At 39.2% G+C, this 26,737-nt stretch overlaps 1 protein-coding gene across 2 annotated transcripts in view; it reads right to left on the reverse strand.

Annotated features, from left to right (window-relative positions):
* The window catches only part of LOC126295126 (pre-mRNA 3' end processing protein WDR33-like), a 155,856-nt gene that overhangs the window by 33,085 nt on the left and 96,034 nt on the right, over positions 1-26,737 (reverse strand). The window contains exons 6-11 of one of the 2 annotated variants that reach the window (XM_049987397.1): positions 26,363-26,489; positions 20,581-20,814; positions 17,815-18,026; positions 9,114-9,259; positions 8,542-8,620; positions 1,978-2,154 (exon numbers count right to left, since the gene is read on the reverse strand). In XM_049987397.1, coding sequence (XP_049843354.1) covers positions 1,978-2,154; positions 8,542-8,620; positions 9,114-9,259; positions 17,815-18,026; positions 20,581-20,814; positions 26,363-26,489 — 975 coding nt within the window. Of the gene's footprint in view, positions 1-1,977; positions 2,158-8,541; positions 8,621-9,113; positions 9,260-17,814; positions 18,027-20,580; positions 20,815-26,362; positions 26,490-26,737 lie in introns of both variants that reach the window. The other variant, XM_049987396.1, reaches the window with a different exon arrangement.

Below are 26,737 nucleotides of genomic sequence, written 5' to 3' on the forward strand. Positions count from 1 at the left end.
CTCATATTTACAGGATTCTAAGCTTAGGACATTTTTTTTCCTTTCTTAGCTGGCCTTATCCCGTGTTTTCACTATGTCAGCATACTACTTTGGATTTGACAATGTTAGTGGTGGAGGGTGGACGGATGTGCTTCCTGTCATCATCCCTTCCCGGCTGGACGGAATTTTGTACCCCATCTGCCAGAATCCAGTATTATCCCATGTGAGAAAACGCTTAAGGATCATATCCAGGCTAGCCAGCAAATTGGTTCTTGTGATTACCCAACCGAGTGGATTCGATCTGGGGCTGGTGTGCCTCCCTTAATCCCGGAAGTGCCATACTAACAAGTGCAGCTATCTGGGTGGGCCAATTTGAAGCTTAGGACATCAATTTCCTAAAGCAGTGTAATGCAGCTCTCAAAACAATCATCTTATGAGATCTGAAGATTTTCGAGACATGTTAAGTAGTAAACATTTTCAATAAACACGAGTAGATGAGTGTGTTGTATAAAAGCTTTGTAATTGTAATGTCACTAGTACCAATCTCACTAGTTGTGATTATTGTTTTTATTTTGGTTCTATATTTTATTATCTAATGGAAATGTTAATTAACAAATATTAAATCAAAATTTTGCAATAAAAATAACCTCTTTTTATTTTTAATTACAGGTATTCCAAAAATAATTTAAAATTTGATGCAGAGGTGCAAATTGCCTCATTGTTAAATGAAAAATAGTTACATACATCAATAAGTAAGTATTTCATTTATTGTTTGATGTTCCACATTTTTAATATCAAATTTCCATTTATCGCAAATACATGGGCTTTCACGCAATTAGCGATAAAAGTGAAAAAGATATAAATTTTATTAAAAAATATAATTCAATATATGTTAATTTCTATTTCCATTTGTAAGCAAATATGAAAACGAAATAAAAGAAAAAAATTATATATGCACAATTTGGGTCCATGCTTTAGTTTTTCCGTGAAAACGTCAGACTGCAATCATCACAAGTGTATTTTATTAATGTGTAATTTAATTATCAATATCTTTAATATAATGGTTATGTAGAGAAGTGCATATAATAGTTAAAGAATAGATGAATTCCAGCTGCATAAGCTATGTAATTGCTTTTGGCTGCCACATTCTCTCGGCACCGGAATTTTTTGGCTTTTTCATTCCGTTTGGTGCAAACTTTCCTCTCACTAGAGTTTTTATAATTCTGAGCACATTTATGAATGACATCTTTCATTATTTTCTAATTTTCAATTTAATTCTTACTTTTCACCGACATTCCATCAAATATTTACATTGTCTCATTTTGGGTCCCAGTAGAGCTCCACTAGCTCTTCACAATGGCTCCTGAATCACTGTCCTAACTAAATGCTTTTCCACACTACAATTATTTATAACCTTAACAAATCTAATTCGTAACAATCACGCACATGTGATACACTCATAAATGATGTCGATACAAATACTGTGTGACAAACATGTACAGATATGATTTAACCCTTGTGAGCTCAATCGTTGTTTATGATTAGTCTTGCAGTTATTATCGACTCAAATTGGACGTTATTCGGTCTCACAAGAAAGTTCCACCAATGAGTGCATAGACTTTTCATGTCAAAAAATAGTTGCCACTAGTGAGATTCAAACCACTGACATTGCTACTGCAAGACTTCTACATTGTCTACTCAGCTTCTGGTTATCACAATGATTATTTGGAAATATTGGTACTTAACAGCACCCTAATGTTCAAACATGATTTTTTTTGTCAGACTGCTGTATAAAATTGATGTACAGACACAGATTAAAATGCTGTAAGTGAAGGAAATTGAGGAGAGCCAGTTCGTGAGTTAGTCTTCCCGTAAACCACAGTTACAGCTACAAACAAACAAAAACAATGAAAGTGACACTGTATTGTAACAAGTAGTGTTAACCCGACTGCCTCGTTTCTGAGAACTGCCGTGTGACAGATTAACGAGGTGACTCACCTTCGACGGGAATGAGTTTGCCGTAGATGAGGATAGCCTGCGGCTGCAGCTGTGACAGGGGCACCACCCCAGGTGGGGGGTTCGTCTCCATGATCTGCGAGATGACCTCGCTGATGGGGTCCTTGGCGGATCCTCCCCGCCTGTTTCGCCAGCCCTCTTCGCCGTCACTGTCTTCGTCTGCTTGAAAAATTACACAAATATGTTATATCAATATAAACAAACTTGACAAAACTATAGCTGATTGTGTGTATTGCTAAAGGAGAGATGAGAAACACAACAGCACATTTTAGAACTAAGCTACTTGATAGGAAAAAAAGCCACCAGCAAACAGGAAACACACGAATTGAAACAGTTTCCGACATGTTCATACCTACAAGGTGCCTGAGAAATCTCTTCTTGATTTTATACAATTGGGGAGGAACAGTTGTTTCATCAACATTCTTGCTTCGAAGTTGATAAAAAGCATTGATGTCAGTACTGAATTGTTTCAGTTGTGAAGTTGTGGCTCATGTGAGAAGATACAGTTGCAGTGTTTAGGAGTGATTAGTGGCTCGGCTACAGGAGTGAAAACCGTGACAGAGATAATGAGTGTATTTAGCGGTCACTTTGGCAAACCAGCAGCTTGTTAAGTTACCCTGTTCGAATGAGAGAAATGTGCTTTTCTTTTGGCCTGTTTCACAGATATATCTGTCATAGATTTCATGTGAGAAAGTATGAACAACTCCAACACTGGCATAAGTTAGAATGAATAATCAACCCTTATGGGTCTGGATTTTGCTGATAACATCTTTCTTCTGGCAGAAACATCACAAGGTTTACAAGATGGAGGGAATGGTTAGTTCTGTAGGGCTAAAAACAAATGGTGATAAAACAAACACAGTGTGCATAAAAGTGGAAAGGTATCTATCCAATTTACAATGCAACGTATGGTACAAGAAGATGTTGACAGTTCCTTGATCTTGGTAGCATTATCTTTAATAACAGGGACATAGATACACACATCAGCAGCAAAAATGGGAAAGCTTCTGCAGTCGCCCAATGAATGTGATCCATGCACTAGTTAAGCTCTATAGGTATGTCCACAAAGCTTCAACAGCAGTCTTCTATCATCCTAAAAATAGCCAAATATACATGTGACACCTGGAAATGTCAGTAAAATCGGCATACAAGTTCAGTCTTTTACACCAACGATATCCGAGATGAGCTCTGAAGATCAGTTATCTCGACCATATGTTAAATGATGAGTTGCTGAGAAGAAGCTGTTACATAGTTTCAGAAAGAATACTTAAGCTTGCAGAGCATGTTCTTCATATCAAAGGTGGAAAATCCCCAAATCAGCACTGTTGTGGAAAAAAACAGATGGATACAGAAGTAGAGGAATTAACTGTAACATCTGGAAATAAACTTTTGGGAATGATCTTCAACATACAAACATGAAAGGGAGAAAGCTGAAAACCATGCAGTTAGCTGGGTACATTAGAGGGAACTTACTGCCTAATACACCATACAGCGTAATAAGAACTAAGTAAAGTCTCAAATCTAAGTGTCAAGATGTATGAAATTGTGAGAGGATAAGTGTGCCTCCATCATTCAAACTGAGCCATCCTCAACAACATCCATTCATGAAAGAGCAGCTGAACTTCAGATACTTTGGTCAACAAAGTGTAACCACTTTAAAAAGATTGGAAAATGAAAGTATTCAGATTGATGTTTGTGACCTATCTGACAATGACACAGTGCAGTGAGTTGCAGACTGCCATGCCTTTCTGGCTCAATTTCCAAATGCCATGTCTTGCTTGTGAGCGTTACTTTCTCACAAATGTGTGGTATATTGCAGTTCACATGGGAGAATTTATGTTTTCAACTCCAAGGAAAATCCCCTTTACTTTCAAGAGTATGAAAGGAACCTATCTAACATTCAGCACATTTTCAAGGATACATGAATTCTTATTTTTGGCCACAGTGCAAACATGGTTAACACCTCAGCTCAAAGATAAAGGAATCGTGCATCATGTGTAGTTACAGCTCCTAAAATCATAAGAATGTTATTGTGAAAAACACAAAATGCATAGAACAAGGCAGACTCCAACAGCCGTTATAGGAAAACCACAGTCATTACAGCACAATTGACCAAATACACACCTTACATGAAGTAATTATTTGAGCCAATGAACATAAAATGCCACTGTATGTAGATTTTACAGACTGTAAAACAGTTTTTGATTCTTTAAGCCACACTGAATTTACACAGGCACTGATCACACTAGATGTGGAAACAAGTTACATAAATCTATTATGTAACACCTACAATACCTTAATGCCTCCTGTCAGCAAAGGAAAACACATGAGTGAATTTTCAATTGGAATAGAAATAAAGTAGGATGATGCTGCTGCATCCCCAAAGCTATTTACAGCTGTCACTGATATGACTCTGCCCAAATTATTTGGAAAGAAAGTGGAATTAGAAGAAATGAGAAGAGACTCACTAACAAAATTTGCAGCTAATTTAGTAGTCATAGCAAACAGAACTGCAGTCCTCTATGAAAGATTTACTATACAGTTGCAAGAAAGTAAAGCTTCAGATAAATCTGTCCAACACAACTCTTAAGCACAAGTGGGTAACAGTAAGATACATAATACTGAACAACAACTGATTTAAAACTGTTAACAAATGTGTCTATCCGAGTGAGTTAACTGATATCCAAGAAGACTTAAAACCTGAATTTTTTTGTTGAATAAAGGTATGTTGGGGGCCTATGGAAGAAATGCAAATGTTTTTAAATCTAATATGCCAACAAACTTTTGTGAGAAGGTTGTTTTTAAACAGTGTGTTCTTCCCTTAGTAACATGGCCATGAAACAAATTTTAAACCAGTTTTTTACTAACTTCCAACAGCTCAGAGAGTTATGGAAAGGTCACTCCTAGGCCTCAGAGAGGTTCAGGTTGTTGCAGAAAGGGTAAAGGCTCTAAAACGAAAATGGGCAGGATGTATCACACAAAGAAATTACAGAAGATGGTCAAAGGCAGGGGTCCCAGAGAAAGATGAAGATCACGAGGCAGATCATCCAAACTGAAGGAAGCACTAGGCTTCAACTGGCAGTGGACAGCAGGAGGCAGGGAGCCATGAAAGGAACGACTGAAATCGTATATTTTAGCTTAAGATGTCTAACCTCAGAGTACCGTATTTACTCGAATCTAAACCACACCTGAAAAAATGAGACTCAAAATCAAGGGGGGGGGGGGGGGGGGGGATTCCCGAAACTAAGCTGCACCTGAAATTTGAGACTCAAAATTCAAGGGGAGAGAAAAGTTTTAGACTACACTTCCAAATCGAAACAAAGTTGGTTCATTGTAACATGAGACACAATTGTGGTCGAATGGATGAAGATACAGTAGTTTGGTGCAAGTTGTAAGCTTAGCAGTTAAGCTGTACCAAGTAGCCATTGCTATGTGTCAGGCGCTCTGTCCGTATTTATACAGGGGCCCTTCCTTTTTCACGTGCTTCATCTGGTTTGAATTGATTGTTTATTTTGCTTTGATCTGATAAGTGCTGTTATCTTTGTTATAGGTGTTTACGTCGCTCTAAGCTCAAAATGCATTAATGTACTGTATCATGCATTGTTTGTCGCATTCTGATAATGAGTGATTACAAGCTGTCACGGCTCATGGCATGGCTTGATTTTGTGCGTGCTACAACGGCTTACAATTAAAGAGAGGAATTGACTCATAAGCAAAACAATGGCAAGAGACTGCTATTTGTTATTACTTACACTGCAGCTTCCTTTGATAATGATCAACAATAACCAAATAACAGACTGTGTATGACAGAAGATGTTCTGAACGCGAGTTTAGCAAAAAATTTTCTCCATTTGAAAATCTTTGCACCGCCTCTTTAGTAAATTACATTTTGCACAGAAATTAGATTCATCTTAGATTTAAAAATCTAGTAAGTTGCCGTGCTTCATTTCTGACTGTATCACTATTCAACATAAGAATAATACGAATATAAACATGACACGATATGTATATTTTTCCGTGTTTGCTGTTGCATCACTCTAGTTTCGTAGTTTATTAGGCAGACAGGATTTAAATGAGATAGCAGCAAACACGAAAGAATACATGGCATAATGTTTACGTTCTTCTAGCTTCTCTTTTAATTTATTTACTGACGCAGAGGTTTTGGCGCCAGTATTTATCTTTGTGCCTGCAAAGCATGCCTGTGTAGCGCTACATATAGTCGAAGGCAGAAGTTAGTTGTAGTGGCACCTACCAACATTTTTCAGAACTTCTGCTTACTTTGCACTCGATTCTAAGCCGCAGGCAGTTTTTGGATTACAAAAACCAGAAAGAAAGTGTGGCTTAGATTCGAGTAAATACGGTAAGGGGACTTCTCACTTCCATCCATTTTGTTCTCTTGTGGATGATGCAAGAGAAGACCAACAGTCAAAATGTCTCTGTAGAATTTCTGATATCTCCCACAATGACATCATGATCATTACACAACGGAAAATACAGTAAGGAATAACAACAATATTATAACAGCAGTCACAGACAACCATCACATGGGTGTGAGTTGTGTCTGTGGGAAAGTGTGTGTATTTAGTACTTCAGAAGAGGGGCTTTTGGTTGAAAGCTTCAAGGGGCACTCAACAATAAATGCAACACATTTTGTTTCTTGGCCAATTTCAGATGAAAAAATGCAGAATTTGTTGTGGCACATCATGGAATAATCCCATTTTAGCCCCTATAGTTCCCTGATATTCCAATAGGTGGCAGCACTATACGTAGCAATGAAAATGTTGTATGTAACTGAGGTGCATTCAAACAGAGAGGTGTCATTGAGTTTCTTTTGACGGAAAACCAGAGCAATGCACATATTCATGCTGGCTGGTCGCATACAACTGTGACTCCTGTAATAGTTAATAGTGGAACAAGTAGTCACTCTCATTCGAGTTGATTGACAGATCACAGTCAAACACCTCACTGCATAAATGAAAGTCTCTCTTGGTAGTGCTGACACACTCGTCCACCTGTGGGGGTACTCAGAGGTGTGCAACCACTGGGTTCCATGCCGCTGAGCAGAAGACCATAAGGAGTAACGAAGGATCATCTGTGCAGAACTGCTTCGGTGTTACGAGGACAATCATGACAATTTTTTGTCAAACATCATCACAGGTGATTAAACGTGTGTTTGTCACATCGAACTGGAAAACAAAACTGCAATCAGTGAAGAGGCACCACAACACACCTCCTCCAAAGAAAAAGTTCTAGGCCATACCCTCAACCGGTAAAGTCATCGCGATGATCTTCTGGGCCTCTGAAGGTATTATTCTGTTTGATGCCCCCCTCAACGTGCAACAGCCCACCATGAAGTGTACTGTGCTACCCTCAGGAAATTGAAGAAATAACTTCAGCATGTTTGTCTTCACAAATCAAATGAACATTTCCTCCTCCATGACAATGCAAGAACTCAAAAAAGTGTGCACACCCAAGAGGAGCTAAGATAGCTTTGTTGAACTATTCTTCCTCATCCATCCTTCAGCCCAGATCTCGCATCTTCTGAATTCTATCTGTTTGGTCCAATGAAGGATGCCCTCTGTGGGTAGCAGTACATTGATAGTGGGGAAATTATTGATGCAGGAAGATGTTGGCTCTGACGACCAATATAGTGGTATCATGTGGGCATAAGGGGCTTCCCAGTAAGATGGCCTAAGGCAGTTACACTGAACAGAGATTATGTTGAAAAATGGGGTTTTGCAGCCAAAAGAGCAGGGAATAACCCGCCCTCAGAAAAAAAGTGTTGTATTACTTACTGACACCCCTTCATAAAATGTATGGCAGTCTTTTCGTTGTGCCTACCTGTGACATGTTCCCTCTATATTGTGAGTAGCAATGTATCCTTTTAAGAATATCAACATGGTTAGTTATCACACGAGTCATGAGAGACAATGCAGTATGTTTCTGGGGTCACCTCTGAATGTATGCTTTCAGAGCTGAGTACACCCTACTGTGATGTGCGTGGTAATGAAAGTTTCATCTCTGACTGCAATTTGTTGAGCATTTCTAAAATTCACTAACAGTGACAACACAAACCAGAGGTGGATCACACTATCTTGTTGTAGTATTTCCTGTTGCTTTCACAAATGTAGCTGGTTAGGAGTAATGAACTGTACCCAAGAATCATATGGATAAGTCTTTTGTAAGCAATCTCCTTCCTAGATAAATTACATGTCCTTAGAATACAATAATTACACTTCTAAAGGAAGCAATAGCTGATATATAAAAAGTACCACATAATGAGCCTACAATCACATACACCAAAATGAAAAGGGAAACTTAAAATGGATTAGAGAGAAACTGTTTGGTTTATGAAAAAGTAAGGACAATTGAAAATTAATTTTAGTATGGTGGCTAACAATAGAGCAACCAACTGTGTCAAGAAATAAACATTCATACTACAGTTTATATGCAATACTCGATTGTCGAGGTATTGCATATGCTTACAGATTACAACAATAATTATCTAACTGTAATTAGTAGTAATATCTAGACTAATTTTCTTACCCATCCCATCTTCATGATTGAGTTTAGTCTCATTCCACTGTGCTTGGAAGTTGCGTGGAATTGGCTTTGAGTATGGAACCTTAGAACAGATATTACAACTTTATTAGAGCTGCTGGCAAATGTAAATAAATAGCTCATGTGCAGTTGTATAAAACTCAGGTTATGTATTAAAAACAGTACCTGCTAGGCATGACATTGGAATCTAAGACATACTTCTATATAAATAAAGCATTTAAGAAAACATATTAAACATTTTACTTAGTGTGGGCAGCAAAATGTATTTGCAGTAATAGGTAGTGTTTTCTGTCGAAACATGAAGCCAAATAATTATACTGCATCAGAACTAAAGCATCAAGAATCCCACCACTAAACAAACCTTAAACAATGAAAAACAAGAAGAAAACAGTTGTATATTTTTGAGAGTACAGGCAAATAACAACCTGAATTTAAACATCCATATCATACATTAATGAAACACATTAGTTCAGTTGCATTTGACATATGTATGATTACTGCCATAGATAAAGCTCTTAATGAAAAATTTCATTTGAATTCAGACAAATGTGTATCACCTTTTTGTGCAGCTGCCGATGCCTGTCCTCGACACCCTCAAAGTCGAGGCCAGGGATCTGAGAAGCGGCCGCAGGAGCTGGCGTTGTCCCATCGGTCGTCTCCACCTTGTCCTCTGGACCCATGCCAGGAATCACTGCTGGCTCATCTGCAACAGAATCACCCGCAACACGTATTTACACTCTGAGGTCCCTTCAACTGGAAAATTGTAAGCCCTCCCACTTACAGCATTATTTAACACGTTACAGGCATGTCACTGTTTGAGGTATCTTAAGAGACTAAGCTTCAAGGTTTATTTTTCATCTTTATTTTATTTCTGTGACAGATTACAAACTTCACAATAACAATGACAGAAAGTATAACTATGAACTATCTCCCCCCTCCCCCCACCTCAAAAAAAATTAATAATAAAATAATTAAAAATAATTATGTGAGGTGAGCTCTTGCGCAAGTTTCCTCAGACTGTTTCCTGTCAGATATTCTCCCTCCAATCAAGAATTCTTCCTATAGTGTTTCCAGATTTCTTACTCACTCAACAAAAACAACACATTTGTACCAGAATTACAGAAAACATCAAATCCAAATGAGTACACACAGGAATCTCATGACAAAGTAAGCACAAAATGGCCCAGTCAGTCACAACAGCATGACTAGTTTTGGGCCGGGACCCACTTTCAAATCAACATGACATAGCAAAAAATAATATTTCCCAAAATGCAAAATCCATGTCGAAAATGTGCAAACGAACAGTTACAATGCATACAGTTATAAATACAGCAGAATTCCGCTAATCCGAACCCTGGTAATCTGACCATTTGGTTAATCTGAACAAGAAAAATGTTAATGTAAGAATGGAAAACTGTGTGGTGAACTGCTGTACATACACACTATTTTAATTTACACAGTACAGTAAACAGGTATTTAAAAAATTGGCAAGAAAACATTAGGTTTAAACAGAGCATAAAAATGAAAGGAAAGCTGTCAAACTTACTAAAACACAGTGGACGTTTTATCACTACTTTTTTGATGACAAAAACTCAGTCATTGTTTTTTGGCGTAACGAAGACAGTCTGTTATGTGACGCATAGTTGCGCCATCATCTCGTAAACATCAAATCGGCAGTTGTAGCAGTGGGCTTTTGCTCCAAATAATATAGTGTAAGGTCAAGGGCTTCTGCTGCATCACTGCGTGGCACCAGCTCTCTCTCCTTTGTTGCTTTCAGGCTCATTGTCACTTCCGTCACAGCAGTCCACTTCTTCTTGGTCTCAAGTCACAGCAGCAACTAAATCAGCATCAGTAAGGTTCTCCACACATGCCCCATCCACTGTCATCCACTCATTTAAGTCTCCTTCACTAGCTTCTTCACATCCAGGGATTGTCTGTATCATTTGTAGTAGATTTTCCTCTTCTTTTTCAACTAGGTTGTCCTGAAATTTAAGAGACGTCCCTAGTTTTCTCCAATATTTTCTCAGAGTATTTTCTGAAATATTCTGCCATGCCTCAGCGGCCCAATAAACAACATCCTTCACATTGGTCTTCTTTATTTTGACCACTAAAGGATGCTATCATGTTTGATAAACATTCTTGAAAATTGTTTTCTGTAAATCAGTATTAATGTTTGCAGTACGCTCTCGTCCATCGGCTGTAGAAGTGGTGTAACATTCGACGGCAAAAACTTCGCCACAATTTCTCCATCACATAATTCCTCAATGCTTGGGTGAGATGGCGCGTTATCAATCAAAAGGATTGCACGGGAGACAAACGATTTTCCTTAGCAAATGGTCAAACAGGGAGACAAACTGGCCGTGAAACCATTCTTTGAACAGCTTACTGTCCATCCGTGCTTTTTTCTGGTTGCGATAATATACGAGCAGGGATTTCGTGTTGCAGGTTTGAAAGCTCTGAGCCTAGCAGACTTGCCGATCAGCAGTAAAAGCAGCTTGTGATTACCAGCAGCATTGCTGCACACTAATAAAGTCACATGATCTTTGCACATTTTAAAACCAGGAGCATCGTCTTCTGCTTTTGATGCCAAAGCTTTTTGTTGGCAATGCCCTAAAATTAAGGCCAGTCTCATCAGTGTTATAAATTTGTTGGGGAGAATACTTTCCCTCTCTTATCATTTTTTCAAACTCACGCAAGTATTCCTTCTCTGCATCACTATCAGAAGAAAGCTTCTCTCCAGTAATTGCTAGCTCACAGATTCCATGAATTTTCTGAACCTGTCCAACCAACCTGTACTCGCACTAAAAGACTCATCACCATTCATTAACTTGCTCAGGTAAGCAGCATTCTCCTGAACCAGTGCTCCACTCAAAGGATTTCCTGTTTCTTTTTCCTGCGTAAACCAAAGGAAAAGAGCTCCATCCACTTTATCGTACTGGGATTGTTTCAAAGTCTGCCAAATTTCTAGTGTTTTCTGGGAAGATGCACAGGACTGTTCCAGCTCCATTTGGTTCTTCTTCCAATCACAAATGGTTGCTTTACCAACACCCGGTTCCATCGCCAGTTTAGATACATTCTCACCATTGTCTATCCGCTTCAAAGCATTCAGATTTTCTTTGAAAGTTAACGCTGTATGTTTCCGTTTACTCAGGACGAAAATACGTATACCACTACATCTGAACGAATACAACTGTTACGCGTGCCAGCTATCGATAGCTAATATAACCAAGCGCTTTGTGAGCCAACTGGCAGTGCACTGACCTCAAACACTACAAAGGACTCAACAATGCACAACAAAAAGGGCAGGGAGTGAGAGTGAGCCATTGTTCCCACACTTGTTCCCATTTGTTACCATGGTGTACCAACTTATCTGCTTGGTATACTTCATTCTAGAAATTTGTCACCGTAATTCCAGCTAATCCGAACAAATTGGTGATCTGAACAAGGTCCAGTCCCAATTAGTTTGGATTAACAGGACTCTACTGTGGTCACCGAATGAATAATACTAATTATAAAAAAAAGTGAAATTTGGAACTTTGGATTTTTTTTTATACTACTGCTTTATCGAAGTAATTCTGTAAACTGACAACACAGGCGAGCACCTGTCAAGGGGCAGGTAGCGAGATGCCCATATATTGTTTTTATATTAAACTATTTCAGTTTCTGAGAGCATCATGAAATTCACAGGCCATGATACAGCCAGGAGCAGTTCTTCGAACGCAGTGTCGTGACCTGAGCTGTGCATAAGCATAAAGTGTTAATCATATGTATGCATTACGCACTGTGGTAACACTTTTCTGTGCAGCATACTGGAGTAGTCTGACAGAATGATACAAGAGCCATAAATCAGGAAAGATGTAATACAGGTTTTCTCACTGTCAGTAAAGGACTATCTGAAAGTGACAGTTGTTTGGCGCAGACAGGAAATCGGCACAATACAGTTTGCTGGGGTGCTCAACTAAATGAAACGTACCATAGCTTATGGCTACAATGTGCACATAAATCTAAGAAAAGCTAAAGTAACTGTGTACACATCAGATGGATATGCTTGATGGCTAAATGCTAAACTTGAGCAAGTCACTCTAGAAGAAGTGGCTGTATTTTGCATCCTTGTATGTAGAGTGGATACAGTAGGAAGATACTAAAAATACATAGCACCAACAATTGGACAATGTAAAAGGACTCTATAAAATGCAACCCTTGTTAATATCAAAAAATATTGAAATGAGAACAATAAGGGAGACAAAGCGTGAAATGATTTGAAATGTGTGATGGGAGGCTGTTGCAGATCATATGGAGTGACAGAGTACGGAATGAAGAAGATTCCTGCAATGAGTGAACAGGAGAAAAACTGCCTGATAAAGACAAAAACAAACTGAAAACACGCAATGGTGGGACACACATTATGACACGAGCCATTGCTGACAATTGTAACTCAAGAGATAGTGGAAGGAAAGAATTGCAGAGGCAGGCATACATACAAATATATAATGCAGAAGACTTCGTAGTCAGGGCAGCCACAGCCTGGATACATCATTTTGAAGATAAATCCACTTTCGCAGCAGTTATGTCAATATGAAGAGCAAAACTGGCAAGTGACAGAACTGCAGATAATCATAAGAGCGTCTCGTCAGGTTTTTACATCCCAATGACATTGGTGTTGTTAGGAGACTGAACACAGACCCAGTTTCTCAAGGACTTTCGAGAAAACAACAACAGCCTTTTTGACAGAAGCAAGTCAATTTTGTTTGAAGTCATTTAAGGGAACTGCAGCAAATTTAAACTAGCAGTATTAGTACAGCACCAGCAGAGCCTCACACCTGAAACTGCATGCCCACTGGAGCTGCAAGCTCCACTGTGTTTAGCACAGTCTGTCTTTGACTGGCATGTTTCTAATACAGTCACAGTCACATTGATTAGTTGATGAAATGTGTACTGTGGATGAAAGTGACCTGTAAATAAGTTCTCAGAGAAGGAGGAGGAAGAGGAAGAGGAGATTAGTGTTTAATGTCCCGTCGACAATGAGGTCATTATAAATGTAGCACAAGCTCGGAATAGAGAAGAACGGGGAAGGAAACTGGCTGTGCTCTTTCAAAGGAACCATCCCGGCATTTGTCGGAAGCGATTCAGGGAAATCACGGAAAACCTACAGCAGGATTGCCGGATGTGGGCTCGAACCATCATCCTCCCTGATGCGAGTCCAGTATGAGATCTCGATTTGGCGGTGTATTATCAATTTAGCCTGAGCCGCAGTAATGGCTTTTTACAGTTCTACTTGCTGTTGATTTCTTGTAGTAGTGTGCATTAATTTTGCATTTCTTGATTGAGTTAATGCTGGTGAACCGTAAATCAGGCACAATGTGTTGTTCAACATTCTCTAGGAACCAAGAAAGACTGTCACTCATTTGCTTCAGGGTCAGGGAATATAAAAGGTCGCTGTTTGACAGTTTCACAAACAAAAAGATAACAAGAAATAGCTAAGTGTGAAAGAGATGTCAGGAGTAACCTGAACATTACTGAAACTCATGGACTCTCTGAAGCTTTAAAATGAGTGAAGAAAGTAGTCCCATTCTATGAAACCTGCAACAAATAGCTCCACCCACCACTACTCACAGAGGCACTGATTGCTACGTAGCTGCATCCTCACCTTCTCAATCATATGTATATATTATCTTTTTCTTTCTTTCTGTTTGTAGTTTACCTATAGTTTACAAACAGTTTTTATTTCTAATTCACATTGTGGTGTCTTTTGACTTATAAGGGACATGTACACACAGAGCCAAAGAAATTGGTACTCCTGCCTAATATCGTGTAGGGCCCCCGGGAGCACGCAAAAGTGCCCCAACACGATGTGGCATGACTCGACTAATGTCTGAAGTAGTGCTGGAATCCTGTAGGGCTCTCCATAAATCTGTAAGAGTAAGAGGGGGTGGAGGTCTCTTCTGAACAGCATGTTGCAAGGCATCCCAGATATGCTCAATAGTTCATGTCTGGGGAGTTTGAAGTGTTTAAACTCAGAAGAGCGTTCCTGGAGCCACTCTGTAGCAATTCTGGATGCATCGGGTGTCACATTGTCCTGTTGGAATTGCTCAAGTCTGTTGGAATGCACAATCGACATGAATGGATGCAAATGATCAGACAGGATGCTTACGTACGTGTCACCTGACAGAGTGGTATCTAGACGTATCAGGGGTCACATATCACTCCAACTGCACACACCCCACACCATTACAGAGCCCCTACCAGTTTGAACAGTTCCCTGATGACATGCAGGGTCCATGTATCCATGGGTTATCTCCATACCTGCACATGTCCATTGGCTTGATACTATTTGAAATGATACTTGTCTGTCCAGGTCACATGCTTCAGTCATCAACAGTCCTATGTCAGTATTGACAGCCCCAGGCGAGGTGTAAAGCTTTGTGTCGTGTAGTCATCAAGGGTACATGAGTGGGCCATCAACTCTGAAAGCCCAACATGCTGATACTTTTTGATGGGCCAGCACTGAAATCTGCAGCAATTTGCAGAAGGATATAACTTCTGTCATGTTGAATGGTTGTCTTCAGTTGTTATTGGTCCCATTCTTGCAGGATCTTTTTCTGCCTGCAGTGATGTCGGAAATTTGATGTTTTACCGGATACCCAATATTCACGCTACACTCGTGGAATGGTAATATGGGAAAATCCCCACTTCATCACTATCTCAAAGATGCTGTGTCCCATCACTTGTGTGACAACTATAGCAACATGTTCAGATTCACTTAAATCTTCATAACCTGTCATCGCAGCAGCAGTAACTGATTTAACAACTGCACCAGACACTTGTTGTCTTATAAAGGTGCTGCCGACCATAGTGCCGTATTCTGCCTGTTTATATATTGCTGTGTTTGAATATATATGCCTATACCAGTTTCTTTGGCACTTCAGTGTATAAATAATGATGGAATAAAATAACTTTGTTTAATAATATTTACAAATATTTTTGTTGTCATTTACTGGCCTGCCCTGACATGTAATGGACTGGCAGTGTAGCCACTGACAGGTACTTTGGGGACTATGTGTCTGGCGTGAGGCATTGCGGTGCCTGCCACAACCTTGTGGTAATCAATAATCTAATTTCAACCTTTCCTAATATACCAAAGAAAATAATCAATTTTTGACAATATCATAAAACTGGATAGATAAAAAAATATGTTTGATTAAATTCTCTAATTTTAATTGCTGCAACAGGTTTAAACAATATCTTCAGCTTCTGATGAGTGTGTCCCTCGGGATCGTCATGTACCAACTTTGGCTGTGCTGGTATTTTTTTAATGTAATATTTGGCTGAACTGTCCAATGGTGATGTCATGCAGAGGTCAAGAAATTTATATGAAGTACCAGGAATTAAAGTCCAAGGAGAAGAAATAAAAACTTGGAGGTTTGCCGATTACATTGTAAATCTGTCAAAGACAGCAAAGCACTTGGAGGCACAGTTGACGAAGTGGACAGTTTGTTGAAAGGAGGCTATAAGATGAACATCAAAACAAGCAAAATAAGGATAATGAAGTGCATTCGAAGGAAATCAAGTGTTGTTGACGAAATTAGATTAGCAAACAAGATACTTAAAGCAGTAAATGAGTTTTGTTATTTGGGCAGCAAAATAGCTGATGATGGCCAAAATACAGAGGATATAAATATAGAAATGGCAATGGCAAGAAAAGTGTTTCTGAAGAAGAGAAATTTGTTAACATCGAGTACAGATTTAAGTGTCAAGAAGTTTGTTCTGAAAGTATTTGCATGGAGTGTAGCCATGTCTATAAGTGAAACATGGATGATAAACAGTTTAGACAAGGATCAGTTGGCAGGACACATTTTGGGACACCTAGGGATCACCAATTTAGTATTGAGGGAAGCATGGGGGATAAAAATAGGAATAATAATTCCTTTTAGAGCACAGACTATGAGCATACTTAAAACTTTACACACAGAATCCAAGTGTCTGATGCTGACACCCTAGAATGTGACCTGGTACACATGGAACTGGTATTCAGTAAAAATGGATATACAAAGCATCAAATTAAGAATGATCTGCAAGTGAATATGCCAGAGCAACAAAAGGAAGAGCAAGGGAAAGAGATTTAAAGTCTTTGGTATGTGGGAAATGTTTCTTCAAAAATTGCCAAGAATAATGAAGAACCATAATGTGGTTATGATCTTCCTCCCACTGGCCAAGAAAACATCTGTGGTCTGTCAAACATGATCCGCTTTTATAAAAGGGCATATATGAAATTCCTTGTCTATATGGTAAAAGTTACAGAGGACAAACAATATATAATGTATGATGACGGTAAAAAGAACTCCAGGCCAACAAACCTGCAGTGGCTGGACATTTTATTTCCACTGGTCACTATGGGAAATTCTGAGATATTGGTCACCGATTGATCTTATTGGGGTTCAGCAGCCAAAGAGGCTGTAGAAATACAATTAACAGACAATCTAATCAAACGAGATGAGGGTCTTCAGCTTGACAAACCATGGAAACTACTCTTTTTAATGTCTGCATTCTCAGAGGAATTATTATTCGGAGTCTTCGCTTCCTGGCATTCTGACACGTGCCATACACTTTAATAATTGACCACAAAAATCATAAGCATTGCGGATTTGCTGACTCTGCACTTGTTTTGTTTTAATCCTCAGTGGATAAAATTTGATGCAGGCATATTTAACTCTCACTATTGTGTCTAGTGATTTAAATTTTGCCAATGACTCAACAGGAAGAGGGCTGTAATGTTATCGGTCGAAATATCAGAGTGACAAATAATACTATTCTGGATGCGCGACTAAAGGATGGTGAAATGTTCTATTCACTGCAAAACTTCAAGAAACATAAAAGGAAGGCTGTTCAGATATGTTCCACTACTATGTATTACTCCTTTGCTTCCCCCTAGAACTGCCAAGAATAGCTGTGCTGATATGGAATTTCCTTGCCTGCCTCCCCTTTCAGTTAATATTCCCACTATCCTGAGGAAGTATAATGCTAGTGTAACACAGACATATATATTCTTCATCATATTGACAAAAATGCTTCATTAATATTCTAATGATTTCAGTAAATAATTGGGTCATCAGTACAGTACATAATAAAGCAAAAGTATCCTGACAGAAAAAAAGGTCTCTCAGTATTTCTGGAAAAACAAGACAATAATAATACAATAAATAGGAACAGTTTTGTGAAACCACCAATATTAGGTTCCCAACTGTGAACAGAAGCACTTACCGACATCCTGGTCGTCGACACCTGTCAGCCCAGCTGGCAGTGTGTTGAGGTTGTACTTGTCTCGCATCTGGTCTCCTGGACGGTTACGGGTCCAGAATTTGCTGGTGTGGTCGTTCGAGCCCGAGCAGAGAATGTGCCCGAGGGGATGCCACGCCAGTGTCCAGACGATGCTGTCGTGAGCCTGCTCGATACCGCCCACCTCCTTGTCTGCCCTGATAGTGTAAACAAAGTTTTACATGATGTGTTAAACATTTAATCTGGTCAGAGGAAGAGCCATAGCTATGGCATTGGAAAGGCATTGGAAACTGAACACCTAAAAATAGTCTTCCCCCCAAAATATTGAAGATTTCGTTAACACACCGATGCATGTTGCATAGCATAGTGTCACAGAAATCTGTTGAGGGCATTGGTACCCATTTCATGTTAGAAATCATAGGTAATGTTAATATTTAGGTTGTGCTATTATTTATGTTAACATTATTTTTCAAAAGGAGGGGATCCCCTCACTCATGGTTCCAAGCAACCTGCACCTCTTTTCTAACTACAACCTACCACTCTCCCTTCCCTGAGGAAGAAAACATTTATTTATTTATTGTACACAATGGTGTACAAAAGCTAACCCCATAATGCCTGAATAAATTTCTTCGTGGAAGAAAATAAGTAAAAAATTATGTCACTCTAGAGGTACTCAAAAACTCTCAAAACATGGCAGCTAACGTCAGAAGCATTGGTGGCTTCGCGTTAAATCTGCACACCTGATGTGTCACTGCAAGTAACATACCTCAATGAAATTTACCATATATAGAGAAAACTAAAAGATGTATGCAATGATATGAAACGACACTTCCATTCAAAGAAAATAATTACATTCAAGTCACCATGATTTATGATTGTCCCTTGGACAATATAAAAGGTGGAACATGGTTCTTAGGGTGTGACCACAATGGACGGTAATGCATCACACTCTGCAGCATGCTTCCATGCTAGCCAAAATGAGTTCTTGTGGCACGGTGTTCCATTCCTCCAGAAGTGAAGTTGGCATATGCTGCAGTTTCACTGGTGCATGTGGATATGTGCAATGTGTCCCACACATACACAATACAAATGTAATGTGGAACGGGAAGACCAGCCCATTCGCTGAATATACTTTTGTTCCTACACCTCCATGGTGTGATGCTGTCGCACACTGTCAGCTACTAAATTGAAGTACGGGTCAAATGCATCCTTGAAAAGGTGCACATGGGGAAGGGGTACAGTGTCAGAATAACCGGTGAGTGTACTATCTTCAAACATTTGGAGGTCTGCATGCTCATGCAGCATTATGCCTCTCCACACCACAGAAATGATCAAGTTCGACAATGCTGGATGTGTGCTCATGTGGTGTGAAGTGGGAACAGATAATGTACTCCAGAATGTTGTTGAACATGAGTGTTTTGGTGGTTCAGGTGTTAACAGCAAGCAGAGGCATAATGCTGCACGGGCATGCTGACCTCGAAATGCTGCACGGGCATGCTGACCTCGAAGTCTTTGGACACGGTCAACATCCTTGTGGCACTATATTCCTTCCCCATCTTTTCAGGAGTGCATTTGGCCCTGAGCTTAATTTTATGGATGACAATGTGTGACTGTATCAAACTGCATGAATGGAGGAGCTCTGGATTGACAAGATATTCGGTGAAGCTACTGGCCTGTCTTTTCCCCTGATGTAAATACTACTGAGCTTGTTTAGGATGCAATGGGGAGATGTATTGCAGCACATCCATGTGCAGCAATGATCGTCCAGCAGTTGTCAAACATGCTGGGCGAGGAACAAAATGCCGTACCGTGAAAACCCCTTATCAGTCTTGTCGCCGGCATGGGTGCACATACAGAGCATGCACTGCTGTCTGGTGTGGGCACATACCCTATTAAGAACGATGACCTGTCCTTTATAAAGTTTAGGGGAACACCATAAATTGCAGTGACTTCAATTTGGTTATTATCTTTGAAAAAAGTGTCTTTTCTGTTCATTTTGATTCCTGTCAGTTACCTTCCGTATGACACTACAGCAGATCTCTATGTACGGTCCAAGTTTTGTTGAGAAATGTTATGTGGCAGTGACACATCGTGTAAAATTTACTTACACACCAGTGTATGTGTGCCTATTTGGAGGACTACCATGTTGTCATCCAAAAATAGTTGCTAGGCAGTCAGTTTGTGTATTTGTAATTTTGTAATTTGACAACACAAATCTGATTCTCTCTCTCTCTCTCTCTCTCTCTCTCTCTCTCTCTCTCTCTCCCCTTCCCATTTCATGTACCAATAAAGTGACAGACCATAGGCAGACTACATCATGGAATCATTTAAGTTGCACATGTTATCCAAGATAGAAGGAGAAAGACTCTCAACAGCAACCAGTCCTGCCTGGACACAGCTTTTATTTGGTTTTCCATATCCCACACCAGTCCCAACACAACACTGACAGGACACAGGGAACCAGAAAGCAAGGACGGAACAGCCAGTTGAAATAAATCAGTACTGCCTGAAATGCACATTCAGGTTCAGACACTGAACTGGTTTATAATGCCATTAAGTTGAACAAGAAAAACATATCATTTGCTGATAGATGGCATAGGTCATTGTATTTCAGTAATGAAAGTGCAGGCTTCCATACTGGACATTTTCCTAACTCTTTTTGTTGAGACTCTCAGCAGAAGTCTATTAACAGCAGTAGACATGTTAAGATATGTGAACTATGATTTTCATCACAAACACATGAGCACTCACCCGACATGCCAGAAGAGGATAGCTCCGTCACTGCCCCCACTGCAGAAGAGGCCCTCGTGGTATGGATGCCAGGCCACAGACGATGCCTCCTTTTTGTGCCCGCGGAAGGTCTGCACCTCCGTTGACAAGTTCCGCAGGTCGAATAGTTTCAGCAAGTGATCTCGCGATGCAGTCACTAACCAGTTGCCATTGGCATTCCACTTGATGTCCATCACAGTGCTCTTGTGAGCGTGCCTAAATAAATAAAATAAAATGTGACTAATGTCTGTAGATTAAAAGAGGCTCATACATATACTTCACTGTAAATTATAGGCACATCACAATGTTACAAAACTGCCAGGAGAAAAGGACAGCCTCCAGAGAATAGGTGCTTAGTGCAGGAATTGGCAGTGTTTTAACCTCAATATAAACTGTGACGAACACAATTTTCAAAAGTAAAACAAGAGTGAGGCAGGGTGATGGACTGTCTCTGGAGAAAGTAGTATGAGAATGAAGAAAAAGAACAGAGGGAATAAATAAATAAAAACTTGAAAGACAGAGAAACTTGAAACTGACTGCTTAGTTTTAGCCAATGATTTGGTCTTTTTAGCAGAAAACCTACTAGATGGGACAAAACAGACATAGATTCGCCAGGGAGTAGCATAAAAAACATATTATAAATTTTGTTTGAAACTACCATATATATACGACCAATGTTTAAAGGTACACCAAGACAAAAATACAGAAAAAATAAAGAAACTTCCAGAATTTAAATACTTTGGAGAAACAATTCAGCCAAATGCTCCGGACAAAGCACCCAAAAACACAGAGCCAGAAAAACGGAAATTGCATTCAAATTAACAAAGAATATGTACAACAAAAAAGTTCTTATTTATTAATACAAAACTGAGGCATTACAATGTGATGTTTAAAACTGAGTATCTTAAATGCTCAGAATTCCTCACCATAAACACAGCCAAACTATTAAACAGTTTGGAGAAGAAAAAAGAAGAAAAGTTAAAGAATTTTGTGTTCAAAGAATAAAAATGGGATTTGGAAATGGAAACACAACTAGATATATGAAAAAATGATGATATAACACAAACATTGAAAATCAGAGGATTACATTTTATGTCAATTTAAAAAGAATTGCTAACAAGCCGCTGACCAAAAAAATAAGTTTCTTTGATGAAAAATCCAAATTTCATGGTTGGCAATAACACACAAAGACATGAAAAACAGACATCAGTTCAGGAAAAAGCTACAAAAAGTCAAAGGTTTTCAGAAGAGAAAGCAAAAGGAGAGAGGAGGGAGATGGACAGAAAAGAAGAGAACCAAAGATTAAAAAATGAAAAAGTATTGGCAAGCCACAAAAATGCAAAAGAATATCTTGTAACAAAATCTGCCGTTCCATGTGACACAGAGTTGACCAAATCTGAATAATAATAATAATAATAATAATAATAATAATAATAATAATTATTATTATTATTATTATTATTATTATTATTATTAGTATTAAATGTAGTGTGCTGTGCATAAACTGACAGGAAAGACACATTACTGTTTGATTAGACAATTGGAGACCAATCAATAGAAAGAATAACATTGGTGAAACATCAAAGAGCTGACAGCTAAATAAAAAATATCCCAGGCAAATTACATTATTATATGATTAATGGCTTAGGCTGGTCACTGATTCAGCGAAAGCTTTGAAATTCTTCTTCACCTACTTATGGATGGAATTTTGAAAAGTGCTTTCTCAGTGGGTGACTATGTCGCACATGTATGTTTCCTCCACATTTCACGTTGTCATGACCAGTGGTCTAAGCTGCATGTTGTCACGTAGTTTGAACTGTCAACCCTTTGCAACGAATCAAGCAGTGAATGTAAGCAATAGGTAGTAACAGAATTAGAAAAACTGTTTCTCATGATGTGATAAATGTCTGCACACTATCTTAACCAACAGACATAGCGAGAGGTTGTTTTAGACGTACACTTAACAGATGATGTGTTCAATAAATGGCTGTCTGAAATCCTCTAATTTTTGCACCTGTGTTTTGTATAAAACTCTACACAGATATACAATCCTTTTTTCACAGTCTATTTGTGACACATCAGCCATTATTACTCCCAGCAGCCAAAATGTATTAGTGAGATTTTCTGAGTATACTGATGGGGAATTTTGTGGCTATGCCTCACTAGCAGGACACAAAGAAAAATTTATTTACAGTTTTATCAACAATCATGTACATTACTACCTCTTGCTCCATTAGAAAGCTCATTGTTACTATTATCTATCAATTCAAAGTGTCTCAGTTTTGGATGCCGTCTAGAGACATATTTTTGCAGTATTCACATGTACTTTATATAATGTGACCATTAAAGCTTTCTCAGCGAAACTCATTCCCTACAGATATTTCAATCTGCACTGAGATTAGTGTAATAATTTTTCCCAAAATACTTCACTACAAGTACGCCACCTTGAGAGTCTGTCCTGTGAAACAATGCACTTTAATGTTACACAGAGACTTCAGGAAGCAATGCTTGGCAAGCAAAGACCATTGCCCAACCAGAGATGCATATTGTCGGAAGAGAGTGCATGTTCCACGTTTCCAGCAGACACAGTTGTGCCATGGTACAAATATTAGATTCATCACGTTGTGGTATTGAAATGGCATGGCAACTGGAAACATACTCCAAAGGTGAAGTGTGCAGGACAGTACAATTCCTGGGTGCAAAATGTCTAAATTTCACAAAAACTCTCCGTCATATTCAGGTCGCATATGAACCAAATGAAATGTTGTGGCCAGCCGTGGTGGTAACAACAATTTGATCAAGTTACACAGACATGGGTGATGATCGCAAAATACAGATGTTGCACCATGCGATTTTGATTTTTTCGGAAAGTTGAAAGAACATCTGTGGAAAAGCAGATTTTCTGATGACAAGTATGGCCACACCGTAGTTCTTGAATGACTCCGTGATGAAGGAAAGGATTTCTATTGTTGAAGACTTGAATATTCTGACAGTTGTTTGCAGAGACTTGGTTACCATGTTGAAAAATACTGTCATGTATCTGAGTCAATTTGAAGTGTAGTACAGCATCCAATAAAAATTACTTGGCTTTCCATAATAATGTGTAACTTACTTCACATAATAGTACATAACTTGATAAATTTTATGATTGTGGAGTTAAATAAGTACACATCTTCGACTACTTTCCACATTCCAGGCTCCACTCAATGTGAGTCTCATGAAATGCAATTCTTTTAGTGTTTGTAATAGATCAAGATTCATATATATATAAACGTAGGCTTCCATGGGGGTTGTAACATTCAATAAAATTTTTCTGGGTTTGTAACTGCATTGTCAATATATGAGGGTAATCCCAAAAGTAAGGTCTCCTATTTTTTTTATAAGTACATAGACCTGTTTATTTCTACAACGGTTTACATCAGTTTACAGCTGGAACATTTAGCTATTTTTCGACATAATCACCATTTCTGTCGATGCATTTTTGTAGACTCTGTGGCAGTTTTTGTATGCCCATGTCATACCAGCTCACCATCATGCTGTTCAGAAAGCTATGAACCTCTTCTTTCACCTCATCATCGGAGCTGAGTCGCTTTCCAGCCAAATGCTTTTAACCTAGGGAACAGGTGATAGTCACTGGGCACCAAGTCAGGACTATAGGGTGTGTGTGTGTGTGTGTGTGTGTGTGTGTGTGTGTGTGTGTGTGTGTGTGTGTGTGTGTGTGTGTGTGCGTGCGATTATGTTCCACTGGAACTGTTGCAGGAGAGCAACATTTTGCCGAGCGATGTGTGGACAATCGTAGTCATGGAGAATGTGTACACCTTTGCTCAACATTCCTCTTCTCCAGTTCTGAATTGCCCATTTAAATTTTTTCAGTCTCACAGTACCTGTCAGTGTTAATTGTGGTCCCAGCGATTCAGCTCCGACTAAGAGGTAAAAGAAGAGGTTCATAACTTTCTGATCAGCATGATGGCGAGCTGGTACAGACATGGGCATACAAAAACTGCCACAGTGTCTACAAAAATGCATCGACAGAAATGGTGATTATGTGGAAAAATAGCTAAATGTTCTGGCTATAAACTGATGTAAACCGCTGTAGAAATAAACAGGTCTATGTACTTATAAAAAAAATAGGAGACCTTACTTTTGGGATTACCCTTGTACATAAAACTACCAACATTTTGGTCCCTGTTGCAAGCAACTTTCTTCAGAGAGTTTTTGTTTACTGCCAACTGGGAAAACTTTGTTTTTTATATACCTACAGACATGGCTGCTAATTCTGATAGGCTGTTTAGGATTAAGAGGAGGAATGTTAGAAGTCATTATCGGTGTTTTTATTATTTCTTTTCCATTAGTGGAAACCCGACATTTTAATTGGTATTTGCATTACTGCTTGTAATTTATGAAATCGGTGCTCCAGTCTGTACTATTATGCCCAGAGTGTTAGCTATGATACGCTGACGATACTTTCGTTATCTGGTCACACGGAGAGGAAGAGCTATGAAATTTCCACCAACACCTCAACGGGAAGCACAGCAGAATCCAATTCACTATGAAGATGGAAGAGAATGGAGTGCTGCCTTTGCTTGATGTGGAAATTTACAGAAAGGCTGATGGTAAACTGGGCCATAGAGTATACAGGAAGCCAACCAGTACTGAGAGGTACCTGCATGCCTCCTCGCATCATCACCCTACGCAGAAGAAATCCGCGCTGCACACTTTAACCAAGAAGGCTCACAGAATCAATGATGAGGAACATTTAAAAGGTGAACTACAAAACCTTAGGTCCATTTTATGTGCCAGTGGTTACGGAATGAAAGTAATAGATAAAACTATGGTGACAAAGAGTGAAGGTAACAGAGGAGAGCAAAAGGAGACACAAAACATCACTCTGTTACCATATGTTCACAGTGTCACTAAATGGGTGGGTACAATTCTCTGCCAAGCACGCATCACACCGATTTTCCAAAGCAGCAACAGAATAAAAGATGTTCTTCGCACAACAAAAGATACAATTGACAAATTACATGTTGCTGGAGTTTACAAAATCAGGTGTGAATGTGAATTAGTGTATGGAGGGGAGACAGGGCGATCAATCAGCACACGCATATCTGAACACGAAAGATATATCTTAAGACAGCACATCAAGTCAGCAGCGTCAGAACAAACAGACTGATTTTGGTGAAGCTCGCGTACTGGCGAAACAGCCTCTTACTTTCAAGAGGAAGATCAGAGAGGCAATGGAAATAGCCAAGCAATCAGCCAACATGAACAGAGAAGACGGGTACTGACTTCCGACGTCTTGGCTGCCACCAATAATAGCACTACGGGATGATAGCTCACGTGAAGCAACACATATGGGCACACGAGAGTCCACAGCGGCTGCATGTACATAAGAGTACTGGCGCGCCTTGGCCGGTGCTAGAAAGTAGGAAAACAACGCCATGTCACAGCTGCCACCTTGTGTTCCATTCGCTAATTTCCACCAGTAATGCAAACACCAATCAAAATGTCGGGTTTCCACCAATGAAAAGAAACAACAAAAACACCAATAAAGACTTTTAACATCCCTCCCCTTCATCCTAAACAGCCTATCAGAATTAGATAACAGCCATGTCTGCAGGTATATAAGAAGCAAAGTTTTCTCATTCAGCAGAAAACAAAAACACCCTGACGAAAGTCACTTGCAACAGGGATCGAATATATATATATATTGACAATGCAGTCACAAACCCAGAAATTTTTTATTGAACATTCATATACTCACAATGTTGCCAGAGACTGTCCTGTTTTGGGATCCCACAATTTGACTGGCTGCTGGTTGTCTTTACTGCCTGATATGATCAGACCTTTCTGGGGATGCCAGTGAACACACTTCACATCAGCTCCATGCCCTGTAAAATAGAGAGAGAAATGGTTGGAAATACACGCATTTCAGACAAGCAAAAATTTTGTCCAATTAGTGGTGGTCTATTTTAAAGCACTATGTTAGATAGTGTGGGTGAGTGTCCACACATCTGGATATGAAAGCAGGTGTGTTGTATATACACAGAATTGTGGACTTCTGCTGTGTTGTTCAATAACAATGACTGGCTTGGAGTACCATCAAAAATTAAACTATAGTGGTAAAAGTCAATATAGT

This window comes from Schistocerca gregaria, chromosome 11 (assembly GCF_023897955.1).
Source record: "Schistocerca gregaria isolate iqSchGreg1 chromosome 11, iqSchGreg1.2, whole genome shotgun sequence".
In the NCBI taxonomy this organism is placed as follows: Eukaryota; Metazoa; Arthropoda; class Insecta; order Orthoptera; family Acrididae; genus Schistocerca; species Schistocerca gregaria.